General features: G+C 40.6%; 1 protein-coding gene across 2 annotated transcripts in view; it reads right to left on the reverse strand.

Moving 5' to 3' along the window:
* Positions 1-17,534, reverse strand: part of ATG5 (autophagy related 5) — a 555,868-nt gene that overhangs the window by 403,288 nt on the left and 135,046 nt on the right. For both annotated transcript variants that reach the window (XM_053710590.1, XM_053710589.1), the window contains exon 5: positions 9,659-9,821. In XM_053710590.1, coding sequence (XP_053566565.1) covers positions 9,659-9,821 — 163 coding nt within the window. The remainder of the gene's footprint in view (positions 1-9,658; positions 9,822-17,534) is intronic.

A 17,534-nucleotide genomic window follows, 5' to 3' on the forward strand; every position in this document is an offset into this window, starting at 1 on the left:
TAAAACAAGCTAGTAATAACCACAAACAGGCTTGAAAACACTTTATTTTGTGAAAAAAATAACAATCTGAAAAAATGGTACTGCGCCTTTAAGAGAAAAAAAGCATACAATTTTTCCAAAACTGCTTTAAAACGATAAAATTATCTCAATTTTATGATAAATGTATCCCAACTTGTCAGCTAAGCTTGCCCCACAAGGAAAGGAATACTTAACCCTTAAGAACAAAAAACGTTGTACCAAAAACGTTATAGTTAAACAAAAACATCCCCTGGCGCCTACCTGCCCTCAGGGGTCTGCAAAATCGGATTAACCCTTCGATTAGGCCCAAATTTTCCTGAAAGGCCCACCGGAGTTGGAGCTTGCTGCTTGATTGGGAAAAACAACTGCGCAACTGAGATGCGAAAATAGGCCCCGCCCATCTATCTCGATGTCTCACAGCCTTAACAATAACCGCACCAGAGCGGTCTAAAACCTAGCCATGTGGGTTCATATTACCCATCTAAGTGAAGCCATGTGTACCCTCCATTGTTAAAATAAAGTCAAAACGTTTGCCACAAAAAAATGTTATCTTTAACTCCCAACATAGAAACGTTTGCCCACAAACATATATCACCAGTGTCAACCATTTTTTATAGCCCAACATACAGGTCCAGTAATACCCCTCTCTATATATTAGGATTACTGCTTACCCTTTCCCTCATGGGGATACTGTCAGCCAATTCTGAAATAACACAGTCTCTCCAGAAAAAAATGACTGAACATACCTCAATGCTTGTAGCATGAAAAACGTTCCTCACACTGAAGTTTCTTAAGTACTCCTCAGCCATTCTGTGGGAACTACTCTGGATCTTAGTAACAACTGCTAAGATCATCAGTCTCCAGGCAGAAGTCTTCATCCATCTGCTGCCTGGGAAAAAATAGCACTCACCAGTCCCATTTAAAATAAAAAAGTCTTGCTTGAAGAAAATAAAAAACACAATTTATGCTTACCTGATAAATGTATTTCTCTTGTGGTGTATCCAGTCCACAGATCATCCATTACTTGTGGGATATTCTCATTCCCAACAGGAAGTTGCAAGAGGACACCCACAGCAGAGCTGTTATATAGCTCCTCCCCTCACTACCATATCCAGTCATTCGACCGAAAACAAGCAGAGAAAGGAGAAACCATAGGGTGCAGTGGTGACTGTAGTTTAAATTTAAAAATTACCTGCCTTAAAATGACAGGGCGGGCCGTGGACTGGATACACCACAAGAGAAATAAATTTATCAGGTAAGCATAAATTGTGTTTTCTCTTGTAAAGTGTATCCAGTCCACGGATCATCCATTACTTGTGGGATACCAATACCAAAGCTAAAGTACACGGATGAAGGGAGGGACAAGGCAGGTACTTAAACTGAAGGTACCACTGCCTGTAAAACCTTTCTCCCAAAAATAGCCTCCGAAGAAGCAAAACTATCAAATTTGTAGAATTTTGAAAAAGTATGAAGCGAAGACCAAGTCGCCGCCTTGCAAATCTGTTCAACAGAAGCCTCATTTTTAAAGGCCCAAGTGGAAGCCACAGCTCTAGTGGAATGAGCTGTAATCCTTTCAGGAGGCTGCTGTCCAGCAGTCTCATAGGCTAAGCGGATTATGCTTCTTAGCCAAAAAGAAAGAGAGGTTGCCGAAGCCTTTTGACCTCTCCTCTGTCCAGAGTAGACAACAAACAAAGCAGATGTTTGACGAAAATCTTTAGTAGCTTGTAAGTAAAACTTTAAAGCACGAACCACGTCCAGATTGTGTAATAGACGTTCCTTCTTCGAAGAAGGATTAGGACACAAGGATGGAACAACAATCTCTTGATTGATATTCTTGTTAGATACCACCTTAGGTAAAAACCCAGGTTTGGTACGCAGGACTACCTTATCCGTATGAAAAATCAGATAAGGAGAATCACATTGTAAGGCAGATAACTCGGAGACTCTACGAGCCGAGGAAATAGCTACCAAAAAAAGAACTTTCCAAGATAAAAGTTTGATATCTATGGAATGAAGAGGTTCAAACGGAACTCCTTGAAGAACCTTAAGAACCAAATTTAAGCTCCATGGTGGAGCAACAGGTTTAAACACAGGCTTGATTCTAACTAAAGCCTGACAAAATGCCTGAACGTCTGGAACATCTGCCAGACGCTTGTGCAAAAGAATAGACAGAGCAGAAATCTGTCCCTTTAAGGAACTAGCTGACAATCCTTTTTCCAAACCTTCTTGGAGAAAAGATAATATCCTGGGAATCCTGACCTTACTCCATGAATAACCCTTGGATTCACACCAATAAAGATATTTACGCCATATCTTATGGTAAATTTTCCTGGTGACAGGCTTTCGTGCCTGTATTAAGGCAGTCAGTCTCAGAGAAATTAGATTTGGATGGTTGAAAGGACCTGAAGTAGAAGGTCCTGTCTCAGAGGCAGAGACCATGGTGGAAAGGATGACATGTCCACTAGATCTGCATACCAGGTCCTGCATGGCCAGAATCACTGATGCTCTCTCCTGCTTGATCTTGGCAATCAGTCGAGGGAGCAGAGGAAACGGTGGAAACACATAAGCCAGGTTGAAAGACCAGGGCGCTGCTAGAGCATCTATCAGTGTCGCCTTGGGATCCCTGGACCTGGATCCGTAACACGGAAGCTTGGCGTTCTGGCGAGATGCCATGAGATCCAGTTCTGGTTTGCCCCAACGATGAATCAATTATGCAAACACCTCCGGATGGAGTTCCCACTCCCCCGGATGAAAAGTCTGACGACTTAGAAAATCCGCCTCCCAGTTCTCTACACCTGGGATATGGATAGCTGATAGGTGGCAAGAGTGAATCTCTGCCCAGCGAATTTTTTTTGAAACTTCTAACATCGCTAGGGAACTTCTTGTTCCCCCTTGATGGTTGATGTAAGCCACAGTCGTGATGTTGTCCGACTGAAATCTGATGTACCTCAGAGTTGCTAACTGAGGCCAAGCCTGAAGAGCATTGAATATCGCTCTTATTTCCAGAATATTTATTGGAAGGAGAGTCTCCTCCTGAGTCCACGATCCCTGAGCCTTCAGGGAGTTCCAGACTGCACCCCAACCTAGAAGGCTGGCATCTGTTGTTACAATTGTCCAATCTGGCCTGCGAAAGGTCATACCTTTGGACAGATGGACCCGAGATAGCCACCAGAGAAGAGAATCCCTGGTCTCTTGGTCCAGATTCAGTTGAGGGGATAAATCTGTGTAATCCCCGTTCCACTGACTGAGCATGCATAGTTGCAGAGGTCTGAGATGTAAGCGTGCAAATGGCACTATGTCCATTGCCGCTACCATTAAGCCGATTACTTCCATACACTGAGCCACTGAAGGGCGCGGAATGGAATGAAGAACACGGCAGGAATTTAGAAGCTTTGATAACCTGGACTCCGTGAGGTAAATTTTCATTTCTACAGAATCTATCAGAGTCCCTAGGAAGGAAACTCTTGTGAGTGGGGATAGAGAACTCTTTTCCTTGTTCACTTTCCACCCATGCGACCTCAGAAATGCCAGTACTACATCCGTATGAGACTTGGCAATTTGGAAGTTTGATGCCTGTATCAGGATGTTGTCTAAATAAGAGGCCACTGCTATGCCCCGCGGCCTTAGGACCGCCAGAAGCGACCCTAGAACCTTCGTAAAGATTCTTGGGGCTGTAGCTAATCCAAAGGGAAGAGCTACAAACTGGTAATGCCTGTCTAGAAAGGCAAACCTAAGAAACCGATGATGATCTTTGTGTATTGGAATGTGAAGATAAGCATCCTTTAGATCCACTGTAGTCATATATTGACCCTCCTGGATCATAGGTAGGATGGTACGAATAGTTTCCATCTTGAATGATGGAACTTTGAGGAATTTGTTTAAGATCTTTAGATCCAAAATTGGTCTGAAGGTTCCCTCTTTTTTGGGAACCACAAACCGATTTGAGTAAAAACCCTGTTCCTCCTTTGGAACTGGATGGATCACTCCCATAACTAGGAGGTCTCGTACACAGTGTAAGAATGCCTCTCTCTTTATCTGGTTTGCAGATAATAGTGAAAGGTGAAATCTCCCTTTTGGGGGGGAAGCTTTGAAGTCCAGAAGATATCCCTGGGATATAATTTCCAACGCCCAGGGATCCTGGACATCTCTTGCCCACACCTGGGCGAAGAGTGAAAGTCTGCCCCCTAATAGATCCGTTACCGGATAGGGGGCCGTTCCTTCATGCTGTCTTAGAGGCAGCAGCAGGCTTTTTGGCCTGCTTACCTTTGTTCCAGGTCTGGTTTGGTCTCCAGACCGTCTTGGACTGAGCAACAGTTCCCTCTGCTTTGCATTAGAGGAAGTTGATGCCGCACCTGCCTTGAAGTTTCGAAAGGCATGAAAATTAGACTGTTTCACCACTCTCTCTTACTACCTCCATGCTTGTTGAGAGTTGCAAGAGAATGACTGGATATGGTAGTGAGGGGAGGAGTTATATAACAGCTCTGCTGTGGGTGTCCTCTTGCAACTTCCTGTTGGGAATGAGAATATCCCACAAGTAATGGATGATCCCTGGACTGGATACACCTTACAAGAGAAACTAACATTTTATCACCTCTTTCACTTTACCCTTCCTATTACTTAGAGTAGGCAAAGAGAATGACTGGGGGGTGGAGTCAAGGGAGGAGCTATATAGACAGCTCTGCTGTGGTGCTCTTTGCCACTTCCTGTTAGCAGAAGGATAATATCCCACAAGTAAAGGATGAATCCGTGGACTCGTCGTATCTTATAGAAGAAATAGAATTATTATTGTAACTAGCAGGATTCCCCTACAGCCCTGTTTACACACACACTTATTGCCTGTTTTATTTGTCGCTAATTACCCTCAGCAGAAGAGATAAATAAGGGGGGGAAACATAGGTTCCCACATGATGATGCCCAATTACTTCATAGAAACTCAGTTGAATGGATAAAAATAAAGTCTCAAGTTAATATATAGAAATGGGGAACAAAATAAATAATGAATATATACAACAACATTTTTACTACCCATAATTAAACATTTTGAATGTCCCTTTAAAGTGATGGGAAAGTCAAAACATGATTCAGATAGAGCATGTTATTTTAAGTAGGGCTGCAACAACTAATCAGTAAGATTGATCATAAAAATAGTTGTCAATAAATCTCATTATTGATTAGGTGGTCTGCGATTACTTGGTCAGTTGCACCGCACCAGCTGCTTCACTCAGATGAACTCCTGCACATGGTTTTGTGCAAAAAAAAAAAATTTTTATCAATTTTTTTCTATCCAATTATCTGACTGATTATTAACCGATTAATCAGATCTGAGTGAGGCATCTGATGCGGTGCAACTGACCAACTAATCACAGACCACCTAATCAATAATGAGATTAGTTGACAATTATTTTTATGATCAATCTTAGTTGTTGCAGCCCTAATTTTAGAACACTTAAAAGGAATAGTCTACTGCATAATGTGTATTGTTTAATCCTTTTATTACCCATTTCCCAGTTTTGCATAACCAACACTGTTATATTAATACACTTTTTACCTGTGTGATTACCTTGTATCTAAGCCTCTGCAGACTGTCCCTTTATCTAGGTTCTTATGACAGACGCATTATAGCCAATCATATATTTAATATTTTTACATTTGGTGTTAAATATATTTTTCCTTTACCGCCTTGCACCATACTCCTAAACATTCATTTTGTGAATGTTTCCGAATATACTTGTTAGCAGATTCATTTAACATATATTTAGTAGTACAGGTGCATAATCGGCTGGATTTGTAGAAAATAAATAAAATAAAAGGTTATTTGAATGGTTTTGTTACTTTTTCTGCAACTATCTCATCATTTTTGAAGAAATTTGTCAATCTCTGCCTTGAATATTAAAAATGGGTCTATTAAGGGTAAAGCACCTTCCAGACTAAGCAAGCATCAATCATTATGGAAAGATGACTGCAATGTGTTGCACTATATAACACCTTTCCATTCAGAGAAAGCTGCCTGGACACAAATTTGTCATCGTACAGGTTTTGTAACAATTTTTTAAAAAAAATCTATTTTAACCACCATGCAAACCAGTGACTGAAGCAAGGGACACGCTGATCAGCTTTTGCGTTAGTGCACCTGGGACTGTGCTATCATACTGCAACAGAAACATGGGGTTCACTTCTCATCTGACTCATTAAGCATCACCAGATGGAAGCAGCCAAATATCATCTTGAACCCACGTGTTTCTACCATGAAGCTGTACAGAGCTTCTGGGAACTTAGTGGTTGGCCCACTTTAATAGAACTACTCTCAGCTTTCAGTAAGTTAGGATGCCTCTAAAGGTCACAAGGGGTATAGGGAACACACACCTATCCTCTGAAAGTGATATGGTCACTAAACTCCGTCATGTTCTCACAGACAATCTCTTAATAACTAGAAATGCTATCTGACAGCATCGGTTATACTGCAGCACAAACTGAGAAATTACAAGGAACTGTTGTCACAAAGCAGAGAACTTCTACACATTAAAAGGTGTGAATACCATGTGTACAAAATCACTTATGCGGCTACATTTTGTGTAGCTCTACATTCTCACTGATTAATATAACTTTAAATAATTACGCCTATAAAGTACTAATGAACTAAAAGTACAAGTTTGCAAAATCAAATGCTACTAAAACAGGATGTTGTTTTCAAGTTATACATTTTACCACACATTGGGAAGCCAACGACTAAAGGTAAAATGACATGCTACATATTAAAGGGAAGCAAATCAAATATATGGCTAAAGGGATATAATAGTGCAAAAAACCTCTCTAATATGTTAGAGCATTTTTATTAGAGCTGTATTGCTTGAATATGGTGTGTTTAACCTCTGCAAATGGATTAAACACATAGTTAAAGTCAGCTCCAGAGCACTACTGGGTGCTAACTGGACAAATATGGTGAGCCAATGACAAGAGAAACATGTGTGTAGCTGCCACCAATCACCAGCTAGCTCTTAGTAGTGCATTGCTGCTGCTGCGGAGGATATGCACATATGTATTTTAACAAAGGCTACTAAAAGAACAAAGTCAATGTAATAACAAAAGTGAATGTAAAAGTATCTTAAAATGCCATGCTCTGTCTATCTGAATCATTAAAATGTAATTTGATTTTATGTGACCGTTAGACATAAAAAAAAACGTAAAAACAATATGGACAGGATAATTTAAAAGAGAAAAGCAAGTATAAGAATAGATACCCATGCAGAGATAATGATACAATGTTAACAAACAGGATCAGAGTTGAATATAGGTTTTTTAACATGCAAATGTAAGAAAATGTACAAACTAAAGGTCTCGTCTTGTTTTACATTTCATCAGGATAAGAAAGACACTGTGTATATATAGCCGGAATATCCTAGCAACATATATTCCTCTTCTTATATGTCCGGCCCAGTGAAACAATGTGAAATGAAACTCCTATACATGCTGCATGCAAGTACAACTAAACAATGACAGCAGAGCCTTACCCAAGAGCAACAGATTTGTATTTATTTATGTATTGGGGGGAGAGTTAGCTTCATCTTTCAATTGATATACAGCTGAAACTGGACACCAAGAGAACAATGTAGTAATTAAATAGAAGAAAACTGAAAAGGATATTAAAATGACATGTTCTATCTGCACCATGAAAGTTTAGTTTAGACTTTCATGTGTCTAATTCTATTTTAAAAATCTATGAAAACAGGTTGGTCTGTTATATTCTGGACAGTGAACATAGATGTCATCTGCTGCCTCACATGGCTCAAAAAGGTATGTGTGCACAATGTCATCAACCTGTCCTCCAATGACAATGCAGAGTTTAAGGAAAGAAGGCGACATTACAATAACAAAAATTTAAAAAAATGTCAGCACAAAAAAATAAAAAATATTACAAAGTGTGCCAATATAAAACATGTGCTAAAAGTTTCATGTATGAATATACGTGAGTCTAATTGGTATGCGTAATACAAATCAAGGGGATAGTAATAATTCCAAATGGTTTCCTTCTCCAAAGGATCATACCAGTAGTATTGCTCAAAAGGTCAATATTACAGCCCAATCAATCCCTAATTGCAGTTGCTCCTTTGGCAGCAAAAAGCTCCAAAAGCACCTTTAGACCTCCGTAGACAATTCGTCTGCTGGCCCCATGAACTTGCTGTTGTAGCCTGGGAGCTCACAGTCTCACAAACAGCTACATGTTTAAACGCAAGCCTTTTTAAAGTTATTTTATTAGTGGAACCGTGTACTTAAATATCTCGTAACCAGCTAGTAGCATCAGTGTGTCAATACATACACTCACACTCAATTGGTTGAAGATTTAAAGATGGGTACTGCTTTAATATACTTAAGGGGACAGTAAAGTCATAATTAGACATTCATGATATAGACAGAGAATACAATTTTATACAACTTTCCAACTTACTTTATTATTTAATTTGCTTCCTTATTATCCTTTGCTGAAAGGTTTGTCTAGGTAAGCTCAGGAGAAAGTTCTAGCTGTGTGTATATATATATATATATATATATATATACACACACATATATATATATATATACACATATACTGATGGTCATTGGCTCACCCATGTGTTAGAAACCAGTAGTGCATTGCTGCTCCTTCAACATAGGATACCAAGAGAATGAAACAAATTTGATAATCAAAGTATACTGGAAAGTTGTTTAAAATTGTATGTCCTACCTAAATCATAAAAGAAAAAAATGTGGGTTTCATGTCCCTTTAATGTGATAAATTAAAACAAAGATTCTATCTAAAATATAATGATATCAACTTTTTATAAAGCTGAAAGTGATGCAGCATAACTGTAAAAAAAGCTGACAAGAAGTATATTCCTGAACATCTCTATGCAAAATGTATTCAGCTTACAGTGCTCTATGAACAGTTAGTCTTCAGCTACTGTTAACTGAACAATAAAAAAAGCAAAAACAAAAAAACAATCAATTTGATCAGTCAGTGTCACACTCTGTTTTACTATAATCTCAAGAGTTCACTGAAATACTGTGAGATTTCATAGTAAACCTCCTTGATTGGCTCCCTTGATTCACTACTTAAAGTCCCTTTACAATGGGAGGTGGCTACTGAGGAACTTTTGAGGTAAAATATCTTCCTTTTTTACATAGAGGTGTTCAGGTGATATTTTCTAGTCAGCTTTTTACAAACATGCTGCATCACTTTCAAGTGCTTCAACGTTTGGCTATAATGTTCTTTTAAGGGCCACAGGTCAATATTTTACAATTCTTAAAGGCTGCAAGAAAAAGGATGGCACAAATTCTTAGTTTTGCTTTCCCTTTGTGGCCGCACAAACTAATGCAGAGGGTTGCATGTGTCCTATAGGCCACCAGTTGTTTTAAATGAAGGGAATTAAAGGGAAAGAAATTCTTGCATCAAACGCTCATTGGTGTTACAAACATGACACAATACACTGAGCGTTGACTTGTCCTCCCCTTGCTATTTTTGAACTGAGTAACGTTAATACTTATACTTATTGTCTGAATCCTGGACGTTTTACCTACTGGTTACAGACCGCACAATAAATACTGGCAAACATTGAGCGGGTTGCCTTGCCCTCCCCTGCTATTTTTGATGTGACACAATACATACCATTCTGTAAACCCATCCAGAGTTGTTTGTGGTCTTTCTTTTGCATCTCGTTGATGACTTGACTTTTGTGCTTTAACACATCCGCTTCCTTCACAGATGACATGAAATGTGCTTCTATTACGTCTTTAGATTGGCAGTGCAGAAGGTCACTTGCTGGAAAATTCTAAAGCGATATAAACGAACCAAAAAGAAAAATCTGTTAAATGACATTGAAATCTAACACAATTCATTTTTTTATACAATAAAGTGCAATCTACAATTAATATATTCACAATTATATAAAATATAATGAACAACATAAATTAAAAGATAAAGGTGCTCCAAAACACACTAAAATTTGAATAGACTTTTTTTTTATACTGTATAAAGTTTTCACTAATAAAAAGCTACATCAAAATATGTGATAACCTGATTTGTACGGACTTAAAACTGGGATTATTTAGTACTTCAGACACCAATTTTTTTTCGCAAAAACACCTTTGAACTGAATGAATGATTTCATATATGAAAATGGAAAGTGAACTCATTTTTTTTTCTTTTATTAGTTACATGGGAGATTCCCTTTTCTCCAACATAGGTGTGTCCGGTCCACGGCGTCATCCTTACTTGTGGGATATTCTCTTCCCCAACAGGAAATGGCAAAGAGCCCAGCAAAGCTGGTCACATGATCCCTCCTAGGCTCCGCCTACCCCAGTCATTCTCTTTGCCGTTGTACAGGCAACATCTCCACGGAGATGGCTTAGAGTTTTTTAGTGTTTAACTGTAGTTTTTCATTATTCAATCAAGAGTTTGTTATTTTCAAATAGTGCTGGTACGTACTATTTACTCAGAAACAGAAAAGAGATGAAGAATTCTGTTTGTATGAGGAAAATGATTTTAGCAACCGTAACTAAAATCCATGGCTGTTCCACACAGGACTGTTGAGAGTATTAACTTCAGTTGGGGGAACAGTTTGCAGTCTTTGCTGCTTGAGGTATGACACATTCTAACAAGACGATGTAATGCTGGAAGCTGTCATTTTCCCTATGGGATCCGGTAAGCCATGTTTATTACGATTGTAAATAAGGGCTTCACAAGGGCTTATTTAGACTGTAGACATTTTTTGGGCTAAATCGATTGATATTAACACTTATTTAGCCTTGAGGAATCATTTATTCTGGGTATTTTGATATAATAATATCGGCAGGCACTGTTTTAGACACCTTATTCTTTAGGGGCTTTCCCAAAGCATAGGCAGAGTCTCATTTTCGCGCCGGTGTTGCGCACTTGTTTTTGAGAGGCATGGCATGCAGTCGCATGTGAGAGGAGCTCTGATACTTAAAAAAGACTTCTGAAGGCATCATTTGGTATCGTATTCCCCTTGGGTTTGGTTGGGTCTCAGCAAAGCAGATACCAGGGACTGTAAAGGGGTTAAAGCTTAAAACGGCTCCGGTTCCGTTATTTTAAGGGTTAAAGCTTCCAAATTTGGTGTGCAATATTTTCAAGGCTTTATGACACTGTGGTGAAAGTTTGGTGAATTTTGAACAATTCCTTCATGTTTTTTCGCAATTGCAGTAATAAAGTGTGTTCAGTTTAAAATTTAAAGTGACAGTAACGGTTTTATTTCAAAACGTTTTTTGTACTTTCTTATCAAGTTTATGCCTGTTTAACATGTCTGAACTACCAGATAGACTGTGTTCTGAATGTGGGGAAGCCAGAATTCCTATTCATTTAAATAAATGTGATTTATGTGATAATGACAATGATGCCCAAGATGATTCCTCAAGTGAGGGGAGTAAGCATGGTACTGCATCATTCCCTCCTTCGTCTACACGAGTCTTGCCCACTCAGGAGGCCCCTAGTACATCTAGCGCGCCAATACTCCTTACTATGCAACAATTAACGGCTGTAATGGATAATTCTGTCAAAAACATTTTAGCCAAAATGAACCCTGTTCAGCGTAAGCGTGGATGCTCTGTTTTAGTTACTGAAGAGCATGACGACGCTGATATTAATATCTCTGAAGGGCCCCTAACCCAATCTGAGGGGGCCAGGGAGGTTTTGTCTGAGGGAGAAATTACTGATTTAGGGAATATTTCTCAGCAGGCTGAATCTGATGTGATTACTTTTAAATTTAAATTGGAACATCTCCGCATTTTGCTTAAGGAGGTATTATCCACTCTGGATGATTGTGAAAATTTGGTCATCCCAGAGAAACTATGTAAAATGGACAAGTTCCTAGAGGTGCCGGGGCTCCCAGAAGCTTTTCCTATACCCAAGCGGGTGGCGGACATTGTTAATAAAGAATGGGAAAGGCCCGGTATTCCTTTCGTCCCTCCCCCCATATTTAAAAAATTGTTTCCTATGGTCGACCCCAGAAAGGACTTATGGCAGTCAGTCCCCAAGGTCGAGGGAGCGGTTTCTACTTTAAACAAACGCACCACTATTCCCATAGAGGATAGTTGTGCTTTCAAAGATCCTATGGATAAAAAATTAGAAGGTTTGCTTAAAAAGATGTTTGTTCAGCAGGGTTACCTTCTACAACCCATTTCATGCATTGTCCCTGTCACTACAGCCGCATATTTCTGGTTTGATGAACTGATTAAGGTGCTCGATAGTGACTCGCCTCCTTATGAGGAGATTATGGACAGAGTCAATGCTCTCAAATTGGCTAATTCTTTCACTCTTGACGCCTCTTTGCAATTGGCTAAGTTAGCGGCTAAGAATTCTGGGTTTGCTATTGTGGCGCGCAGAGCGCTTTGGTTGAAATCTTGGTCGGCTGATGCGTCTTCCAAGAACAAGCTACTAAACATTCCTTTCAAGGGGAAAACGCTGTTTGGTCCTGACTTGAAAGAGATTATCTCTGATATCACTGGGGGTAAGGGCCATGCCCTTCCTCAGGATCGGCCTTTCAAGGCAAAAAATAGACCTAATTTTCGTCCCTTTCGTAAAAACGGACCAGCCCAAGGTGCTACGTCCTCTAAGCAAGAAGGTAATACTTCTCAGGCCAAGCCAGCTTGGAGACCAATGCAAGGCTGGAACAAGGGAAAGCAGGCAAAGAAACCTGCCACTGCTACCAAGACAGCATGAAATATCGGCCCCCGATCCGGGACCGGATCTGGTGGGGGGCAGACTCTCTCTCTTCGCTCAGGCTTGGGCAAGAGATGTTCTGGATCCTTGGGCGCTAGAAATAGTCTCCCAGGGTTATCTTCTGGAATTCAAGGGACTTCCCCCAAGGGGAAGGTTCCACAGGTCTCAGTTGTCTTCAGACCACATAAAAAGACAGGCGTTCTTACTTTGCGTAGAAGACCTGTTAAAAATGGGAGTGATTCATCCTGTTCCATTGAGAGAACAAGGGATGGGGTTCTACTCCAATCTGTTCATAGTTCCCAAAAAAGAGGGAACATTCAGACCAATCCTAGATCTCAAGATCTTAAACAAATTTCTCAAGGTCCCATCTTTCAAGATGGAAACCATTCGAACTATCCTTCCTTCCATCCAGGAAGGTCAATTCATGACCACGGTGGATTTAAAGGATGCGTATCTACATATTCCTATCCACAAGGAACATCATCGGTTCCTAAGGTTTGCATTCCTGGACAAACATTACCAGTTCGTGGCGCTTCCTTTCGGATTAGCCACTGCTCCAAGGATTTTCACAAAGGTACTAGGGTCCCTTCTGGCTGTGCTAAGACCAAGGGGCATTGCAGTAGTACCTTACCTGGACGACATTCTAATTCAAGCGTCGTCCCTCCCTCGAGCAAAGGCTCACACGGACATCGTCCTGGCCTTTCTCAGATCGCACGGCTGGAAAGTGAACGTGGAAAAGAGTTCTCTATCCCCGTCAACAAGGGTTCCCTTCTTGGGAACAATTATAGACTCCTCAGAAATGAGGATTTTTCTAACAGAGGCCAGAAAGACAAAGCTCCTGGACTCTTGTCGAATACTTCATTCCGTTCCTCTTCCTTCCGTAGCTCAGTGCATGGAAGTGATCGGGTTGATGGTAGCGGCAATGGACATAGTTCCTTTTGCGCGCATTCATCTAAGACCGTTACAACTGTGCATGCTCAGTCAGTGGAATGGGGACTATACAGACTTGTCTCCAAAGATGCAAGTAAATCAGAGGACCAGAGACTCACTCCGTTGGTGGCTGTCCCTGGACAACCTGTCACGAGGGATGACATTCCACAGACCAGAGTGGGTCATTGTCACGACCGACGCCAGTCTGATGGGCTGGGGCGCGGTCTGGGGATCCCTGAAAGCTCAGGGTCTTTGGTCTCGGGAAGAATCTCTTCTACCGATAAATATTCTGGAACTGAGAGCGATATTCAATGCTCTCAAGGCTTGGCCTCAGCTAGCGAGGACCAAGTTCATACGGTTTCAATCAGACAACATGACGACTGTTGCGTATATCAACCATCAGGGGGGAACAAGGAGTTCCCTAGCGATGGAAGAAGTGACCAAGATCATTCTATGGGCGGAGTCTCACTCCTGCCACCTGTCTGCTATCCACATCCCGGGAGTGGAAAATTGGGAAGCGGATTTTCTGAGTCGTCAGACATTGCATCCGGGGGAGTGGGAACTCCATCCGGAAATCTTTGCCCAAGTCACTCAACTTTGGGGCATTCCAGACATGGATCTGATGGCCTCTCGTCAGAACTTCAAAGTTCCTTGCTACGGGTCCAGATCCAGGGATCCCAAGGCGGCTCTAGTGGATGCACTAGTAGCACCTTGGACCTTCAAACTAGCTTATGTGTTCCCGCCGTTTCCTCTCATCCCCAGGCTGGTAGCCAGGATCAATCAGGAGAGGGCGTCGGTGATCTTGATAGCTCCTGCGTGGCCACGCAGGACTTGGTATGCAGATCTGGTGAATATGTCATCGGCTCCACCTTGGAAGCTACCTTTGAGACGAGACCTTCTTGTTCAGGGTCCGTTCGAACATCCGAATCTGGTTTCACTCCAGCTGACTGCTTGGAGATTGAACGCTTGATTTTATCGAAGCGAGGTTTCTCAGATTCTGTTATCGATACTCTTGTTCAGGCCAGAAAGCCTGTAACTAGAAAGATTTACCATAAAATTTGGAAAAAATATATCTGTTGGTGTGAATCTAAAGGATTCCCTTGGGACAAGGTTAAGATTCCTAGGATTCTATCCTTCCTTCAAGAAGGATTGGAAAAAGGATTATCGGCAAGTTCCCTGAAGGGACAGATTTCTGCCTTGTCGGTGTTACTTCACAAAAAACTGGCAGCTGTGCCAGATGTTCAAGCCTTTGTTCAGGCTCTGGTTAGAATCAAGCCTGTTTACAAACCTTTGACTCCTCCTTGGAGTCTCAATTTAGTTCTTTCAGTTCTTCAGGGGGTTCCGTTTGAACCCTTACATTCCGTTGATATTAAGTTATTATCTTGGAAAGTTTTGTTTTTAGTTGCAATTTCTTCTGCTAGAAGAGTTTCAGAATTATCTGCTCTGCAGTGTTCTCCTCCTTATCTGGTGTTCCATGCAGATAAGGTGGTTTTACGTACTAAACCTGGTTTTCTTCCAAAAGTTGTTTCTAACAAAAACATTAACCAGGAGATTATCGTACCTTCTCTGTGTCCGAAACCAGTTTCAAAGAAGGAACGCTTGTTGCACAATTTGGATGTTGTTCGCGCTCTAAAATTCTATTTAGATGCTACAAAGGATTTTAGACAAACATCTTCCCTGTTTGTTGTTTATTCAGGTAAAAGGAGAGGTCAAAAAGCAACTTCTACCTCTCTCTCTTTTTGGATTAAAAGCATCATCAGATTGGCTTACGAGACTGCCGGACGGCAGCCTCCCGAAAGAATCACGGCTCATTCCACTAGGGCTGTGGCTTCCACATGGGCCTTCAAGAACGAGGCTTCTGTTGATCAGATATGTAGGGCAGCGACTTGGTCTTCACTGCACACTTTTACCAAATTTTACAAGTTTGATACTTTTGCTTCTTCTGAGGCTATTTTTGGGAGAAAGGTTTTGCAAGCCGTGGTGCCTTCCATTTAGGTGACCTGATTTGCTCCCTCCCTTCATCCGTGTCCTAAAGCTTTGGTATTGGTTCCCACAAGTAAGGATGACGCCGTGGACCGGACACACCTATGTTGGAGAAAACAGAATTTATGTTTACCTGATAAATTTCTTTCTCCAACGGTGTGTCCGGTCCACGGCCCGCCCTGGTTTTTTAATCAGGTCTGATAATTTATTTTCTTTAACTACAGTCACCACGGTACCATATGGTTTCTCCTATGCTATTATTCCTCCTTAACGTCGGTCGAATGACTGGGGTAGGCGGAGCCTAGGAGGGATCATGTGACCAGCTTTGCTGGGCTCTTTGCCATTTCCTGTTGGGGAAGAGAATATCCCACAAGTAAGGATGACGCCGTGGACCGGACACACCGTTGGAGAAAGAAATTTATCAGGTAAACATAAATTCTGTTTTTAACTGACCTTGTCCTGACTCTTTCATAAAATGATGTCATTTCTCTGACATGAGTGCTGTGACTGGGGTGCAGGAGTATAAGCAAACAATACACTTACGTTTTCTATTTCACAAAACAAGTAGATAATCATAAGAAATACAATATTTATTAATAAAGGAGTTTGGAGCAGCATCATACAAATTAAGAGTTATATACACTCTGATTTATTAAAGGGGCAGGGTATTGTAAAATTGTTCTCCCGTTAATGTGCTCCCAATTACTTTTTATACCATAAAATGTATAACAAATTGCTCATTTGTATATAAGTAGCTGATTTTGCTAATTGAAAACCCACTGATTTAAATTGGTTGAGCATACAGAAAAAGCAGATATCCTCTATTTTTCTATATCAAATTCTAAGCCTCTTTATCTTATCACATTGTCTATACACATAGGCTGATTCTTAGAGAAAACAATTGAAAATGAACATTTTAGTACTTGTCTTTCTTACCCCTGTACTGGATTACTCTTAATTTTTGTTTGCATGACCTTTATTTAGAGAATACACAAGTTGAAGCATAGGTGGTGGTTATAGCAGACAAAAGCAGCTTTTTCAGATACACAATAAAAGGTAAAAGCTATTTATACACACTTTAAATACACTCTGGCAGGTAAAATGGTTAATTGGGAACACAGAGAGGAGAAAATATTATGGTACAATGTTCCTTTTAATAACCCCCCCCCCCCCAAAAAAAAAAAACACAGCATGTTAAATGGGGTTAAATACTGTCACCACAAAATCATATGACTATTCTGCTGTAAGATCTGCTTGGCTGCCTTTCTGTTTAAACTTGGACATATGAATTCACTATAATGTTAATCCCTAGCACATATTAACCCCCAGAGAGCCGTGCTACTGAAAGAAAGCTTCAAAAGTCAAGTGTCTAACATTAAAGTATAGTAACTTGGAAGATATATTCAAATCATATGCAGGTATTAAATGGATGGGAAAGTAGTCCTACATCCTTAAAGTTTTAATAACATTCACCTAGATTACGAGTCTTGTGTTAGCCTTAAAAAGCAGCGTTGAGAGGTCCCAACGCTGCTTTTTTTCCTAACGCTGGTATTACGAGTCTGACAGGTACAGGCTCACCGCTCACTTTTCTTCCGCGTCTCGAGGCTACAGCAAATCCCCTTACGTCAATTGCGTTTCCTATCTTTTTAATGGGATTTGCCTAACGCTGGTATTACGAGTCTTGGAAGATGTGAGCGGTAGACCCTCTCCTGTCAAGACTCCTACCGCATTTAAAAGTCAGTAGTTAAGAGTTTTATGGGCTAACGCCGGAACATAAAACTCTTAACTTAAGTGCTAAAAGTACACTAACACCCATAAACTACCTATTAACCCCTAAACCGAGCCCCCCCCCACATCGGAAACACTTAAATAAATATATTAACCCCATATCTGC

The sequence above is a fragment of the Bombina bombina genome, chromosome 4 (assembly GCF_027579735.1).
Source record: "Bombina bombina isolate aBomBom1 chromosome 4, aBomBom1.pri, whole genome shotgun sequence".
Taxonomy (NCBI): Eukaryota; Metazoa; Chordata; class Amphibia; order Anura; family Bombinatoridae; genus Bombina; species Bombina bombina.